The 16,101-nt window shown below is 37.5% G+C and overlaps 1 protein-coding gene across 3 annotated transcripts in view; it reads right to left on the reverse strand.

Moving 5' to 3' along the window:
- Positions 1-6,046, reverse strand: part of hdac11 (histone deacetylase 11) — a 29,460-nt gene extending 23,414 nt beyond the window's left edge. Inside the window, exons 1-7 of one of the 3 annotated variants that reach the window (XM_035388731.1) lie at positions 5,612-6,046; positions 5,064-5,170; positions 4,835-4,889; positions 3,759-3,907; positions 2,268-2,368; positions 1,391-1,417; positions 882-998 (exon numbers count right to left, since the gene is read on the reverse strand). In XM_035388731.1, coding sequence (XP_035244622.1) covers positions 882-998; positions 1,391-1,417; positions 2,268-2,368; positions 3,759-3,907; positions 4,835-4,889; positions 5,064-5,070 — 456 coding nt within the window. In that variant the 5' untranslated portion in view covers positions 5,071-5,170; positions 5,612-6,046. The remainder of the gene's footprint in view (positions 1-881; positions 999-1,390; positions 1,418-2,267; positions 2,369-3,758; positions 3,908-4,834; positions 4,890-5,063; positions 5,171-5,611) is intronic. The other 2 variants (XM_035388733.1, XM_035388732.1) reach the window with 2 other exon arrangements.
- Positions 6,047-16,101: the final 10,055 nt, after the last annotated feature.

The raw sequence follows: 16,101 nt of genomic DNA on the forward strand, positions 1-16,101 counted from the left end.
CACCTTGAGACCAAGGGAGGGAGGAGAATAGATGTAGATCTTAAGCGTGGTAGGTATGGCGGCTGAGGAGACATAAACACAGGCAATGAATGTTCTTATAACAAGAGCTTTTAATATGGAAAATAAAGCAAAAGACATGGTGTGAAACAGCCGATCCAATCTTAAGACCATCAATCAGAAGATCCCTGCTGATAAGGGGATTTTCTCTAAGGAGAATGTTGTGCTGACGGAATACCTCTGTTCTATTCATATTAATATATTGTGCATGTGTGCGTGTGTGTGTATGGTAAGGTGACCTTCAGTGCTCAGAAAGACGCCTGATAAATGTATTATTATTATTATTATTATTATATACATACCATGGTCTGGGTGAATACTTGATTCTGATTGGCTAGAAGGTGTGTGTTACAACCGTTTAAAGCACAAGTAGTTTGGGTCAAGTTTATTCACTGTTCTATATTCATAAGCTGCCTGCCCAGCTAACCAACCTATGTAAACATAGCAGCAGAAGTGCCAGCAAAAAAAGTTTATAATTTGAGGGTGAATTACCCTTAAATATTAACGACCTTACATTTTAATCTTTGGCAAATGACGATGATATCAGCGTTAATGGGTTTGAATGCACTTCGGCAACATCTGCTTTCTAACGGGTGGTTTTTGCCTCTGTGTCCTGTGATGCAACCCTTTAAGGCACACCTTGTCGTGGATTATTCCTAACATATATCACAGTGCAGTACAGTGAGCCATCCCCTACTCTTCTCCAGGGGTCAGCCTAGTGCAGTAATGCAGTTCTGTCAGTGTGTCACCAGTTGACATGGCAGGCCATGACAGATCCACGGACGTAAGGGCAAAAAAAAGACTGACTGTTACCAGTGACTTACCATGATGGTCCCACCAGTCTGTGTACGTAGGGGCCTCAGCACCTTCCTCTGAACCAGGAAGTTGGGCAGGAACAGAAGGGGAGGGATTTCAGTGATGGTGGCCACCACCAGAGACCACTGAAAGGATAACGAAACACATAACACATTGTGTAAATGTGGTTCCAAACACACAAATGTCTCACTGACATAACCTGCGTTCTTCCTACTGTAAAAACCACAATATGTAGTTAATACAAACATCAAAAAGCAAGTACACATACAACAAGTCACACAAAAACAGAAAATAAAATGGCACAGATATCTCAAGTTCTTGAAGAATGCACAAAGCACTATGGGAGAAGGAATAATATTTCAGGGTTGAAGCCCATCTTGGGTTTGGAAGGAAGATCTGACACAGGAGACAACTGAATGGCATTTTTTATACTGCTAAAGAAAACATTTCACAGGTCTTATCAATTCTGATGCACAAAAAAGTGAATATTTTCAATCACAGCAGAGTACTGGGATACCTCTCTTGAGCCCTCCAAGATATGGTTCTGCATGCAGTAAAAGAGAGAGAATAAATATATTGTTGTATTTATAAGTGTGAAAAATGACCTAATTAGATGTGAGGTTGTGATGTTCCTACTGTACAAAGAACAAAATGGTCACTTTGAATAAAGGTTAATCTGGAAATTAAGAGTAAGGAAATGAAACAATGACTACTTTAGGTTCATACAAAATGAAAATCACCAAAACCATCAAGCATATATATATATATATATATATATATACACACTTCTTCGATTTCATACACATTTTTATATATTTAAAATATTTTAAACATTACATTTCCCCTTCATGAAGTGATGAACAGATGCATTGTACATACAAAAGGGGCTTCGCAGGAAGCTAACTGTAGAAAATATTCTGACCTGACTGATTGGAATGTGCATTGGGGCTCTCTAGGGATAATCCAGGTAATTTTAATTTCTGCTCTTCTACAGTGCCTCTCCTGTGGGGCTGTGCATTACAATACAGGAGGATAAACCAAAGAAAAATAATATTGCCTGCACCGCAGTGTCATGATTGAACCAGTCAGTAGTCTACTGCATTGATTTCACTCGATTTTCCTTCCTGAAATTTGCTTCCAGTGGAAAGGTTCACCACACTGAAATGTGAGTTATGCACAGAATAAAACTTAAAATAATATAATAATAATAATAATAATAATAATTAAAATCTCTATCCCTGTTAATTTGATATTCTGTGATTACTTTTTCCAACAGTACACAGAATTGGGAACACGGGGCAGGGGTGAATGATCAGGTAATCATGACTGCATGTTCAGCCATTCGGTACACAGGAGAGCAATGAAAGTGAAAAGATGTGGCCACCCTACTGTACCTTCAGCTTGTTCAGGTAGCGTTTTGTGTGAACCACTAGCAGGTCTTCCTCTGTAGCCTCCCGGGCCTCCACGATGTTTCCATCCGTAATGAACTGTTCCTCTAAAACGCAGCAGACATGTCATCCCAAACCTTGCTTGACAGTGCAAAAATAACCATGAACCCAGCATCAAACCTGTGAACTCCACCTTCACCTCTTCATTTAGTCAAAAGGACTCATATTTTTTGGCTGGACCGCAACAGCGGGGCCAGACCTACAAACGCGAATGTCTGTGACTGACTGAGTGAGTGATGAAGTTACACCATTGGTCGGCCGAGTTATGACGTCACACCATTGGCCGGCCGGTCTAGCCATATACTAGGTTTTGACCTGGTCTTGTTTTACATGCATTTTGATTGTGAACAGATGCTACAGGCTTCTGAAGCTGGCCTTGCAGATTGTTTGAGAGAACACCATGCGATTGCAAGACAGATTCACCAGTAAAATAAATGTGATTTACACAATAAATATGCACATTTCACCTCCCATTTATAAATAATAAAATTTAGGGCAATTAATACATCCCATACAATGCTGCACATAATATTCTTGTATATTCCTAACTTATCATTTGAATTTCTTTATAATTCATTCTGTTGTGTGATATACCGTGAGCTCCAGAATGTGTGGGACAAAGACATTAATTTTTTTCTTGATTTGGTTCTGTACTCCACAATTTTAGATTTGAAATCAAAGAATTGCTCTTGAAGTACAGATTCTCAGTTTTTATAAAAGTGCATAAAAATACCCTTAAATAAAAACTGAAAATGTGTACTTTAATCACATGTGAATTATTTGTCTAAAACTGTGGAATACAGCGCCAAATCAAGAAAAAAATTACATATGACTTTGTCCCAAACATAATGGAGCTCACTGTATACTTTATGTACAGTCCATTGCAGAAAACGTCCCTTCAGGGCATGATGTCATTTATAGACAAATTTGGGGCGTGAACAATACCCTCTGCTGATTGCAAATTTATGCAAAGTCCTGCCAGAGTCGTGCTCTAAACCTGACCTTCAGTTCAAAGCCAGAGCAGCCAACCTGCCGCAGGTCCTGAGGGTGTTCAGCTCTTTAATTATCTCTGCTCCACTACACCGCACCTCCCTTCCAAGTGCCAAAAACCTTCGCCCCGCAACTGATTTCTTTCAGAGGTGACTGCTTACCCTCCTACGTTATCCATACATTACATTATACAATAGTCAAGGAGACCATTCCTGTTAGTTTCCATTGCACTATTAGTTTTACCAGTATGTGGGCGATGGTGTAGTATACTGGGTATGGAGCTGGCCTTCAAAAGGTCACAGGTTCGATTCCCAGGTAGGACACTGCCGTTGTACCCTTGAGCAAGGTACTAAACCTACATTGCTTCAGTATATATCCAGCTGTATAAATAGATGAAAAAAAAGTTGCTCTGCTAAATTTCCTGTAATGTAATATTAGTCAACGCACCTTTCAGAAAGTGAATGACCTTCCCCCATTTCCCAGCATCAAATGGATGCAGCTTCTCAAGGCCCATAAATGTGATGTTATACTCCGGGGAGTAGACAATTGGTAGGCATGTCGGGGGAACCTCAATATAAAGCTCAGTCCTGTGGGAGCTATAAAGTGTTAAAAAGGAAAAAAAATTATGGCCCTGAGTTAATTTACCATCTTTTCACAATACGTTACTGCCCCTAACAGTAAAATGCAACATCAAACTTCTATCTTAGCACTTAAATCAGAGAACATGCAGAATTAAACACAGTTCAACTCATTCACAAAGCAGTCATAGTAGACTATTACTCTTGATTAACTAGTCTGACCACTTTTAAAATGGAAGAAATAATTGTACGTATACCTCCCAAAAGGATTGTATTTTGCTCATTATACTAAACACGATTTATATCAGCACTTTGGATTTGAAATGAAACAATGAATATGAGGCTAAAGTGTGGATTGTCAGCTCTGATCTGAAGGTAGCCTATTTATATCCATATTGGGTGATCTGTGTAGGAATTATAGCCTTTTTTTAAAGGTAATTCCTACACGGATCTCCCACTATAAATGTAAATACCCTCATATTAGAGCTTACAGCCTGAACTTGTTTTTGAACAATGTCCAAAAATTTATGGATTGCAATGTACATATAAATTATACGAAATGTGTAGCTAGTTTCAAGTCAGGATGCACATAAAGGAAATTTAGTATCACCAAGATTGTGTACAGCTGTAGTAAGTAATGTTTCCCATCCACTATTTTAATGTCAGCTAATTTAATAAATGCTAACAAATCAATACATCAAAAATATACATGTGCACGCGTGGGGGCTCCATGGTTAACTCCCCTTCACATCCATCCATATAAAACTACAGTGTCTTGTGAATTGTAATCAACACACCAATAAGAGCGCTTCCCCTTGGCATTAACATTGTAAATTTCTGCTGTGTTGTTTTATAAAAGTAAGAGAATACCTAATTAGCATATATATATATATATATATATATATATATATATATTCTAATGGGGAACATTTTGCAAATACATACCATTTTTTTTCTTGTGTCGCTTCTTTTTCAGACATTTTTACATGTATATTTCCATCTGTAATTAAGATAAACATAATAAAAAACAAAAGACAAGGCCATAGAACAAAACGGATAACTCATTCCAGTTTCATTGCCTGTTAACACTCCTTATAAAAAAATATTGGGGAGTTTTTTCCTACTGATTCTAATGCAGAAACATGTTGCTTTCACTATCATTAAAAACACATACGTTTCATTTGAGACGACGAACACTTCCTTGTAGCGAGGTCTCATCTGAATCAAAATTAGGCATGTAAATTATTGCTTTTCAGTTCTGTTTATTTTATGGTCCAAATGCTGTAATACAAAAAAAATCAACTAGTATTATTTGGTACTTCCAGTCTTTAGTGTTTCAGGATATTCTCAGATTTCATAGCAATGCTTATTCCTGACTACAGCAATTCCCTGAAACACAAAAGCGCACGACACTCACTGCGGTGTACTACAGCCTACATTATCCGAAGGGCTTTGCAAAACAACAAATAAATAAATAAAATATAAGCATGCGCACGAGTAATTCAAGAAACGCAATGCTATTGCTACTTTTACAATCCTATCTTGTCAGTTTCTTTGCGTTTATTAAAGGTAATTGTTAATGTGCATTTTAAGGAATATCCAGGCAGTTTTTCTGTCGTTATTTACAGGGACCGATTTTCAGACACGGCACCTGTAATACAGTGGCGGCCTTTCTCCACCTGCACCATTCCAAGCTATCTATGTGAAAACAGCAAGACTCACCTGCTGGCTTTATTCATTTTTGTTACATTTTAAGTATGACGTTATATCAGTTTTGCATGAATGCGTAGCCCATTCTGCTTCATAAAGAAAAAAATATACCTATGACTAGTCCGTGTGAATTATTCTGTATACTCGCATTACGTGCTTAGAAATGTCAAGCCGCCTACCAAACTAATTCCTTCTTCCTTATTTCCATGAGCTAGCACGCAAAACCCGTACGTCACTATTGCTTGCAGCATGGAGAGCTCAGGCATCAGTAGACGAGACACGATAGGATTTAAGCATTAAGTATATTTTTTAAAATACAGAATTTCTCCACCGTTCTTTAATTTATTTGCATAGTTAGTCATTGTTTTACTTGTTTGTCTTGAAAATGACAGTAAAAGGACACTTTCAACTGTGCGCAACAAAATCTGCGAAACAAGATGGGTTACGGCAACACAGAGCACGAATATTGTTGCCAGTGACGTAGCCTATTTGAGCGCGGAAGTTCGGATCCGCTGATCTCTATATCATTCGGGTGGTTTTCCCTATTCGTGTGTACTTGTACCTTTGAGATGTAGAGCATGTGTAGGATCTTCAGAGTATGGGAGAAGCCAGGCTGTGAAGCATCCGGAAGTGCGCATGCTGAGTGCAAAAGAGCTTTATACCCATAATGGAGAAAACTGATTTTACAACCAAAGAAAACCTCACTGGTCAGTTTTTTTTGTGATCAGAAATTTCGATCTGTGTAGAAGTTTGTGAAACAGTTAAGAGTTTTGGTAGAGAAGTTTTGGGGAATTTATACATTTTAATACAATTTTCTTCCACTGCCACCCCAACAATAATGACAGTTATTTTGAAGTACGTCCCAATAAAAAGGGTTTTTAAATCTCTAAAAAAAAAAAAGAGAAAATTTGGATCAGGAGAGTCTGAACCTATAGTGCATTGCTGCATTGTGTTCATAAGCAAAGGCCAGTCTATATTTTAAATAATAACTATGCAATAACAATAGTTTTGAAAAGTTTGCCATTTTTAACAGGAAGCAAATTAGACATTTTTCCCCATTTCCCATCCTCTTCCATTTTAGTTGATGTTTTTTTTTCTTTTTTGTTTGTTTGTTTTCTTTTTCCACAAGTGAAGGTTCACTTTAACAGGATGTGCAATCTGGGAGTCGTGGTGATGTGTTTTTGATGGTTTCTTGCTTTGGTGATCCTTGTAGTTTCATTTATCCTAAACGGATGTGTACATTTTGGATTGCACTGCTACACAGACTCATGGTTGTGTTCAGGCCAAGTAAGTCAGTCTAAATTTAAATGTGGCACATTATGGATTTGTGGCCAACAAATAATTTAATCTCTAGAATACAGAACCTGTTGTTTGTGTGTGTTTTATTTTCCTGTTCCTCTTGGAGTTATATAGTGTATTAATGTCTTCATACTACTGCCATAGTCAAATCGAGTCCCTTATAAACTAGCCTTTACTTACAAATATTACATACTGTGTATTTACATATATTGTGATCTGTGAATGAACATTATGAAAATTAGTATATTTAGACAATGTAATTTAAATGGTCATCGCATAACTTGTACTATTTATTTATTTATTTATTTATTTGTTTGTTTGTTTGTCTGTTTTTTTTTTGTTTTGTTAGTTTTTTCACAGCAACATGTTTCATCCAAGACACTTGTATTATAGCAAAAATTTAAATACCTTGAACCTTTTTTATGCCGGGTCTCAGGAGGTTGTACATTTTGTAGGTCCTCCACAAGGACAGGAGTTGCCGTCACCAGAGGCAATGCAAGGTGATAAATGAGTCTGACAGAGCTTCCCAGGGGCACCACTTCAGGCACATTCCACCTTTGCACCCAGCCTCACCAACATTGAGGATATCTCTGAGAATCACACTGCTGATGTCATTGGTCTCTCTCGCAAATTTCAAATTCAAAAATGCTCTATTAGCATGGCATTTCGAATGCATATTCTCTCTCAATGTGATGTCTCTAGTAGACATTGTCATTAGGATCTACGCATGATGATCCATCTTGAGGATTTGATCCACTCCCCAGAGTGTTGCCCACTCAGCCCAGAAGCTTAGCTCTAAAGCATACTTCAAGTATTCATTACAAAACAGGGTTTTTTATTGCCACTGTTAAGCCTTGATATTGCTTCATTTTACAGTAGGTATACTCTCTGTTTGGCAGAGATTCTTCTACATTTGGATCATTGCCAGGTAACATGGTTTAGCCCTTTATGTTGTGTTAGCCTTTTGTAAGGATTTAGAGATATTTAATTCTCTACAGCCATAATGAGTTTGAGGATTTTAGTTAGCATTAGCTTCAGTTCATGGTGCGTCAGCTGGAGGCTCACCAAAGCAGTCATCCACAATCAGGCACGCACACCAATGAAGAGGCATTTACACGTCACCATCTGGCACTGGGCTCGATATGACAAACTCTACTGTACTTCTTTTCCTGGTCTTGACCACCTTGATTCAGCTAAATCCACTTTTGACCACTTTTCACATTTAAAGGTTTGAAGGAATTGTTGAATATTTTACTTATTTGGGAGAGGAATGTTGAACATTATTTGTTATGCTTTCCGTGGTGTCCAATATCATATGTAGTTGAGAGTGGCATAGGGTATTCAAATTCCTATAATTAATAAAAATGATATTTTATCTGAGATGTACAAAAATGTGAAAAAAATAGTGCGATAAAACCTGTGTTTAAAGGATAAAAATAGGAATATGAAACAAGCTGAATTTCAGAAATCATTTTACAAGGTTTTAAACCTCTGCAGTTTTAGGAAATGTTAATTCACAGCACTTTATATATAAATCATGATATATTATATGTTGTTTTCATTTCAATTGATCTAATTTAATTATTAGATGAAACTTGAGCTTTGAGTGTGTTTTAATGAACATATCCTGATTATTATTTGTCAAAAAAAAATTCATAATGCTCAAGTGCACTGGTAGAACTAGCTGACCACAGCGTTATGAATGAATCAGGTATACAGAAATATGACTCTTAATTCAGCAAAAAAAAAAAATAAATTGCTTTCCTGTATAATCCTAGCTCTTGGCAGCTGTCTCCAGAGGCAGGGGTACTATAAATAGAAGCATCTCGATCACTTGCGTAATGATGATGTCGCTCCATTCGCCTCAGAGATGATGTCAAGCAGGAACTGTGCACTCATTGGCTGCTCAGTGTAGATTACTGTGATGCCCTGACTCTTATGACTTCATAATTCTGTCATTATAATTATGCACACAGCAGGGACTATTGTGAAACAGCATTTTTGGGAAAACTGAAAAAAGGATCAAATGCTGCTTTTTTTCATTCAAATGATGTTTTGTTCTTGAACAAACGCATCATTTCATTTTTAGATATTTTATATATTTTGTTGTATCCTGTGTAAAATATCTGAGATAGCATTCAATCAAACGTTTCATTGATTTTTCTTTAACAATTGAGGTAAGCTGCGACATTACTTTGTTCAGTAAATATTTAGCAATGTTTACAAATGTATTAGGATATTAGAAATAATGTACTGACCCTTTAAAATCAAGCCACTCATGACTAAGTCACTCATCACTAAGGTTATTCTTGTTATGTGTCCTGTTGGCATGGTTACCTGTACAGGATGTGTCTGACACAGAAGCACAGACATACAGGAGGAAATGCACCAATGGTCATTGCTCTTCAGCATGGATGCAAAAGCACTCTGCGCAGTCACAATACAGTCTGGTTTTGCGTCATGATCTCCTGGGAGATTTGCCTTGCTTCACACATGAAAACTAGTGGGCAAGGTCCGGGTCGTCCTGTCTGTGTCCTGAAGTGCCTGCAAATATAATAATGCTGGAGAGAAAATGATCCCATACTTGCTCACCTGCACCCTGCACATCCTTGTTATTATTTACAATCGATGTTTTACTCAGCGAAATGTATTTTTATACATTTAAAAAAATAATTATTTTCAAAACAACTGTATTGCATGTTGATGATATTACATGCTGGGCTTGTAGTTGCAGCCTTACCAATTTGGCAATAGTTGGCATGTTAATTTCAAAACTCAAAAATGTCCACACCCTTAAAATCCTTGCATTAAATACTTTTCCAAGGCATCTGAAATTTGCATTACATTAAATAAACCTCTCAACTATTCAAAAGTATGCTACATGTTGTCCCTTTTAAACTACCACTTTTTCCTTTTAATTGCGTGAAAAGAATGTGCAGTTTGTGTTGCTCTGCATTCACATTTCTTCCTTTTGTAAAATTTTACAGTTCAATGAACGTTTGCCATTAAACATGGCAAGAACGATGCCCAACCCTGTTAACACAAAATGGGAATCACTGGTCCAAAGCAACATCAAAATGAACCTATTCTTAAGATTCCTCAATGAACAGCTACATTTATTTGATGAAGCTATAAAAACCTACTTTAAAGACAGTCCCTGAAAATCAAAATCCAATTTCCCATATTTGTAATATAGAGCAATTTAACACTTGTATTATGGGCAGGTTATAAAACTACTTACAAAACACACAGAAGAAGATCTAATATGTCAATTTAAACACTCAGGCTAGATTATGAATCTCTGAAGCACTTGGAGCATTGCATTTGACCTGTAAAAATATTTCATGGATTATTTAAAATATTTCCTTGATCATATAAAATGTACTCTTAAATTACTTCATGAATAGTTTCTTTAAAAATCAGATTTTTAGTTTTTGCAAGAACTTCTATGTGTTTTCTTTCAGACAAAGTCTAATGGCAGACTGGAGCAAATAAGTCTGCATTATTCCCTAGGAATATTCCCATTGTGCCCTAATATTGTTACCTTCTCCGAGGGGTTTAGTTAGTGAGAGGAGAATGAAGTATCATCACTAAAAATTGGCAGAGATACAATTAGCTGTCAATCACAATCATGTTTGGACCAATAAAAAGGTGCTGTTCTTCACAACAAAACACTATGAATGGTTTAAATCAGTGAGTTACTGGTAACATATAGGCCTAGTATTTCCAATCATTTTCTGTGTCAGCAAAACATGTTCTCCCGTCAGAAGGCCTAGTCATTCTTCTGTGAAGCCTACTTGTGAAGCCAGGAAAACGTACACATATATTTATACATACATGGAATCCCTGTAATCATCCCTGTAACACAATTGGCTTGCTAGTTGGCTTCAGTTAGTTTCAAAATAAAAGTGCTGGTTTGTACAGTCTACTACAGCTAGCTGCGAACCTACTTAATTTTGGCAATTATTGAACTTCAAAATTTCACATACACATAATAGTAGGTGACTGTGTGCTTTTGACACACCTGCTTTGTCATCAACATTTTACACTATTTAGCAATCCATGTTTATGCATCTCTCAAAACACCACCCAACTTATTTACGTTTCTAATGGTACCAGTTTGGAAAAACAGAAATTGTTATTGGTGGTAGATTAGGTAAGTTTCTAAGTGATTATGGTCATGGTGGCATCATAATCTTTGATAAAAAGCTATAAACAGGCCACTCACAGTTCATACGAGTATAGATAATCTTATCTCTTGTTATATTTTTCCTCATGTACAGCTTCTCGTCATCAGATGAAGTTGAAGAAATTGGTTAATTTCATGTCTTCATGTGTCAGTTCTATTTCCGTATGGAGCAGTTACGTCTGACTCCGGCGTACAATCAACGGGATGTGAAAATCAACAATCCAACGGTTCTCACTTCCACAATCCTTAGATTCCCATGGCAACCCAAAATAGAAGCATGCAGTGCACAATAAAGCTATTCATCTTATTCTGATTTTAGTTTCATGAAAGCCGTCTGAGTCACTTTGGCTCATTGATGTAATTCCTTTGGTTGCATATCTCCATCACAGTACACATAACTAATGACGACTTCAAGAAGGAAACATCATCATGCTGTTGCACTATATTATACTTGTGCGAGTGCTGAGAGCTTCCTTCACTTCTGAATATTTAGAGACCAAATTCACAAGCGGTACAGGAAGTAATAGATGGATAGGCTTTAGTCTGACGGATCTGAAGATGAATCGCTGCAGATTGCACATTCACACACATATAGTAAGACATTGACACCTTCGATGTTGGAGTGACGTTTTTGTGCTATAATCAGCTCCTCTTGAGGATAAGCTCTCTTGGCTTTGTATACATCCACATACACTATCTTATACAATTTTATCAAAACATGAAGGAGGAAGCACCCAACTGCAGCAGTTGATTTGTCCTAGAACACGAGAGACCTTAATAATAATTTTCAATATGGCTGTAGAAAACTTCACTTGCCTCACCACCACCTCATCAAACTCACATAAATTCAAAAAATATCTGCATACTTGATCTTGTGATTGCTTTTTAAAAGAGGATCAACTGGGCACATTTTTACGAAGAAATTTGTTTATGCCAATGAACATTTATTTCCAAAAATACTTGCCTTTGTGTGATGCCATATTTTTGTAGTACATCTGTGCATGCCTGATGGTCATCTCTTTGTCTCTTTGTGATCTTAGCATTTCGTTGTGTGTGTGTCACGGGCAGATGGGGGGAGCAGAAACTTAGTCCCTGGTAAGCATTTGTTTCCATGGTGACTGTCAAAGTACCGATGGCAACAGTCAGCACCACCTCTGTCAACATGGCATGAGTAGGCAATGCTTGGGACTGCAGTCTGGAGGGCTGAGAAAGTACCTGCTGGGTGCAGTGTGGTGTACACTTGACTGGTGGACCATATCTCACAAAAGCAATGCTGTACCTTTTCCACAAGGGTAAAACTACTGCTTCATACTAAATACCTCATACTGAAGAGTGGCATTAAAATGTCCCCGTCAGACACATATGCATGATAGTGTGTTTATTTCAGCATTTCGTTTTACAATGACGCATTGTTTATACCGCGTTTCAGTTAATTTATATTTATGCTCATCATCTTGTTGATATAATTTTCTTGCATGCAGCATGTTGTAATCTGCTGTGCATGCAAGCATCTGCTATATGTAAATACATGTAAATACAAGCAAACATTCATTTTTTCCAGCTAAATGCTAAGCATAATTTATCAGTTTGTGGTGCAGCATCAGTGGACATCAGTACCTTCCTGTTAAAAAAGACAGTGAGGTTTGTATTTTAGTTGCCAAGGGTAATGTTTTTAAATCGAGTGATAGAGCATATGTTTGAATAATGTGCAGTCTTTGCTTGGGCAGCAACCTTGCCATAAAGTCATATGGACACAATGACTGTTCTCTGCTGTTTTGCAGGAAAAAAAGTTTTCGATTGTTGCAAGAAAGTGTTTCCTTTGCTGCCAGTATTTTGAATATGCTGTGATTGATCTTTTCATTTTGAGCCAGGAGGAGCAATTATCGCATGCAAATGTAAGGGAAATATGTCATTAAAGTGGATTCGCAAGATAATTATTGTATATACTTAACTAAGACCTCGTCCAGAAAATAGAAAGATGGCTCCACACCAAAATTTGCAAGTACAAACTCGCAGCATGTGTGCACTGTAACTTGCTTCATATGTGATGGTAGTGTAATTCATCTTTTTTTTTAAAAAGGGGAAGCTATTTAATTTCGCTGAAATCAAAATGACTTCCTTCTTTACCATGCGAAAGCAAGAGACAATGCTTCACAAACAGTCATAACAACCCCTCTCTCTCACAGTTCATGGTTAGCGAACTTCTGTGCTGATGCACAGAGAGTGGACGAAGGGCCAAAGGCAGGGAAGCTCATTATAGTGTTGGTGCTGAATGCCTGAGGAGCTTCCACGGCATAACTTCCTCCTTCATAGCTTTAGACCATCACAGCAGACACACCATTTCAAGTTTGTTATGAGCCTACAGTATAGAACGTGATCAGAGGTCAATATTCCTTTTGGGATTTCAATGTCTTCACTGCAATCTAAGACTCAGCTCATTCTACACCGCCCCGGACCCAAAAACCAAAGACGCAGAAGATATATTTAGCCCATATTCTGTTTGAAATAACATATTTCATATTAATGTGATTTTGCCTGCATTTGCACTGCAAGCAATTTTCCAGGAGCCTCCACTGTATCACCAGGTGTTTGAGACCAGGACAGATCACATGACCTAGCAGGTGGAGGCAAAGCGATTAAAGGTTCTGAAGCTGCTGCAGGAGATCTGGGAATGAGTCTTGAGTGTAGGGAGTGGTGAGGGAGTGACCTTACAGATTCTACAGACTAGCCAGATGGCCAGCTCAATATTCCTAAAAGGAAAGGCATGCGCTCTTTACAGATAAGGCTGAAGCATTCCAATGAATATTAATAAAGGGGCAACTCACAAAATAATACTGGTGGCAATGAATGTCTTTGGGCACACCTCCTAATGAATATTCATGAACTGTAATTTGACACCATAATCTCTTACCAAACAAAACATCCTATATTAGAAGCAGAGAGAATACTTACTATCTGGTAACTGCAGAGAATCTGTGGTGACACTATGCGGCTTCTCCGCTCTTTGAGCTGTGGGTGCTCGAGCACGCCGAGCATGCCTGTTCTCTTGACCCTGAAAGAAGAATCTGTGCTCAGAGGACCTCTCTTCTCTCCTCCGTATAACTTCTTGTGATTGTGTGCAGCAAAACTTGGAACGCTGTCATTTTTCAGTGGTGTAACGGCTCATTTTCTTTAAATAATCTTTTGTATTGGTCCAGAAGGCTCTCAACCATGCAAAGAAATGAAAGATTCTGCAAATGTGATTTTTTTTCCCCTGCAGTGTTTAATAGAAACCATAGTCTGGAAGGATAACCCTGTTCACTAGAGCAACATTTTTTGTCTTTGATTTGCATTACACCATGCAGGTGAAGTCACTGCAATATGTTAAGCATTCCTGAAAGATTCCTGAGAAATTGGGAAAAGATAATTATATTTGCATTTTGTGTTGTTTATTACAGATTGAAATGTGACTCAGTTTGGCCGGAGTGTGTGTCTTGATGGTTGATAAAAATGGCTGTAAATCCCGTACCACCAGAACTGACCAGAGTACATCCAGAAGGACTTGTCTGGGCCAGTATAGCAGCTATCCTAATCAGTCTGATTCCCTGAAAAACCCCAAGCTGTTGTGCTGTGCCTGGAGATCTGTGTCTCTGAACACGTAAGTGTGAGCACTCTTAATTTCCCTTTCTTTTCAGGTGTGTGATTACGTTATAATATTTTATGTATAAAAATATATTATATTTTTTTCACTGCTCCTAAATATTTGCAAATATCATAAATCTCTATCTCTCTCACATCCATTCAATACTCAGCCCTGGATAGCTGAAGGTCAGAGCCTTTATGTCACGTCAACCATGTTTTTTGCTCAAATTCTATATTCTACTCTTTCCTTTCAAACTCAGATTGAAATGAATGTCCCTCTCTTATGCTGTACTTTATTTACTTACCCAAATTGATGATTTTATGGTGGCTAAAATTCAATTTTAAAAATCCACTGAAGAGATTTGGGTCTGTACCAAAGGACGCATAAAATTGGAAAACATTTGGCAGTTTTGCCTTTTGGACAATAGCAAGCTCATTGTAGTGGTCATAGTTTCAATTTTCACTGGTCATTTCACTGTCATTGTTTCTCATTTTCAGTCAAACACAGTTCTGAAAGTAGTTCAGGTCCACAGGCTGTAATGTTTTAGCCAACAGTCTTTCAAGAGTCCAGCGATTAATGACTTCTTGTTTACCACAACAATATCAGGAAAAATGTGCAAGGACATCAAGACTAAATTGTTTGTATCTCATTATCTGTGATGTTAGTTTTCATTGTCTAGGCAAGTATTCCCTTCTGTTATTGATTTTATCAAAGTACTGGACTAGTCCACAAGCAAAACTCTGGTCATGGTTTCTATGGGTAATGTATACATATTAAATACAATGTGAAATATGCAGAAAGTATGTTTTAAAAGAGCCAAAATGTTGCCAATATTAGTGCACACATTCATAAAAAAATTTCATGGTCAGTATTTGCTTTTTTATCATATTTTGTGAATGTAATACAAAAGGGTCTTTGTTACATTAACCATGGCTCAAGGCAAATAGCTTATAAGTTATTTTGAAATGTAAATGGAACCATTGATTGTTGTGGAGTGTTGCAAGAGTAGCATCATTGTCTTTATTTTGAAAGTCATTGCTATTGGTTAATATATCCAGTATGGTGTTATGATGCCTACTGAAAACAAAACCCAAATATTGTGAACGGCAGCTTTGCTGCCATTTTTCCTTCCAAGCTCATCAGTCAATCCAGTACCCCAGACGTATGCCCATGTCTGTCTCCTTGCTAGTCTTCATTAGTCACATCTGTACAAGAATAGTAAGCAGAAATGAAGGAACCTACTGTATGCCACTTCATGACACATCACATCTACATCTTGATGCCCTTTATGAGTCATTTTTTTCCAGCTGAACTGCAGAAATCCTCTGTGAACCGAAGTTCAGTTCTGGATACCACTGATTTCTAGTAGTCTTCGCTGGACTGCTGGCATTC

The sequence above is a fragment of the Anguilla anguilla genome, chromosome 13 (genome assembly GCF_013347855.1).
Source record: "Anguilla anguilla isolate fAngAng1 chromosome 13, fAngAng1.pri, whole genome shotgun sequence".
Lineage (NCBI taxonomy): Eukaryota > Metazoa > Chordata > Actinopteri > Anguilliformes > Anguillidae > Anguilla > Anguilla anguilla.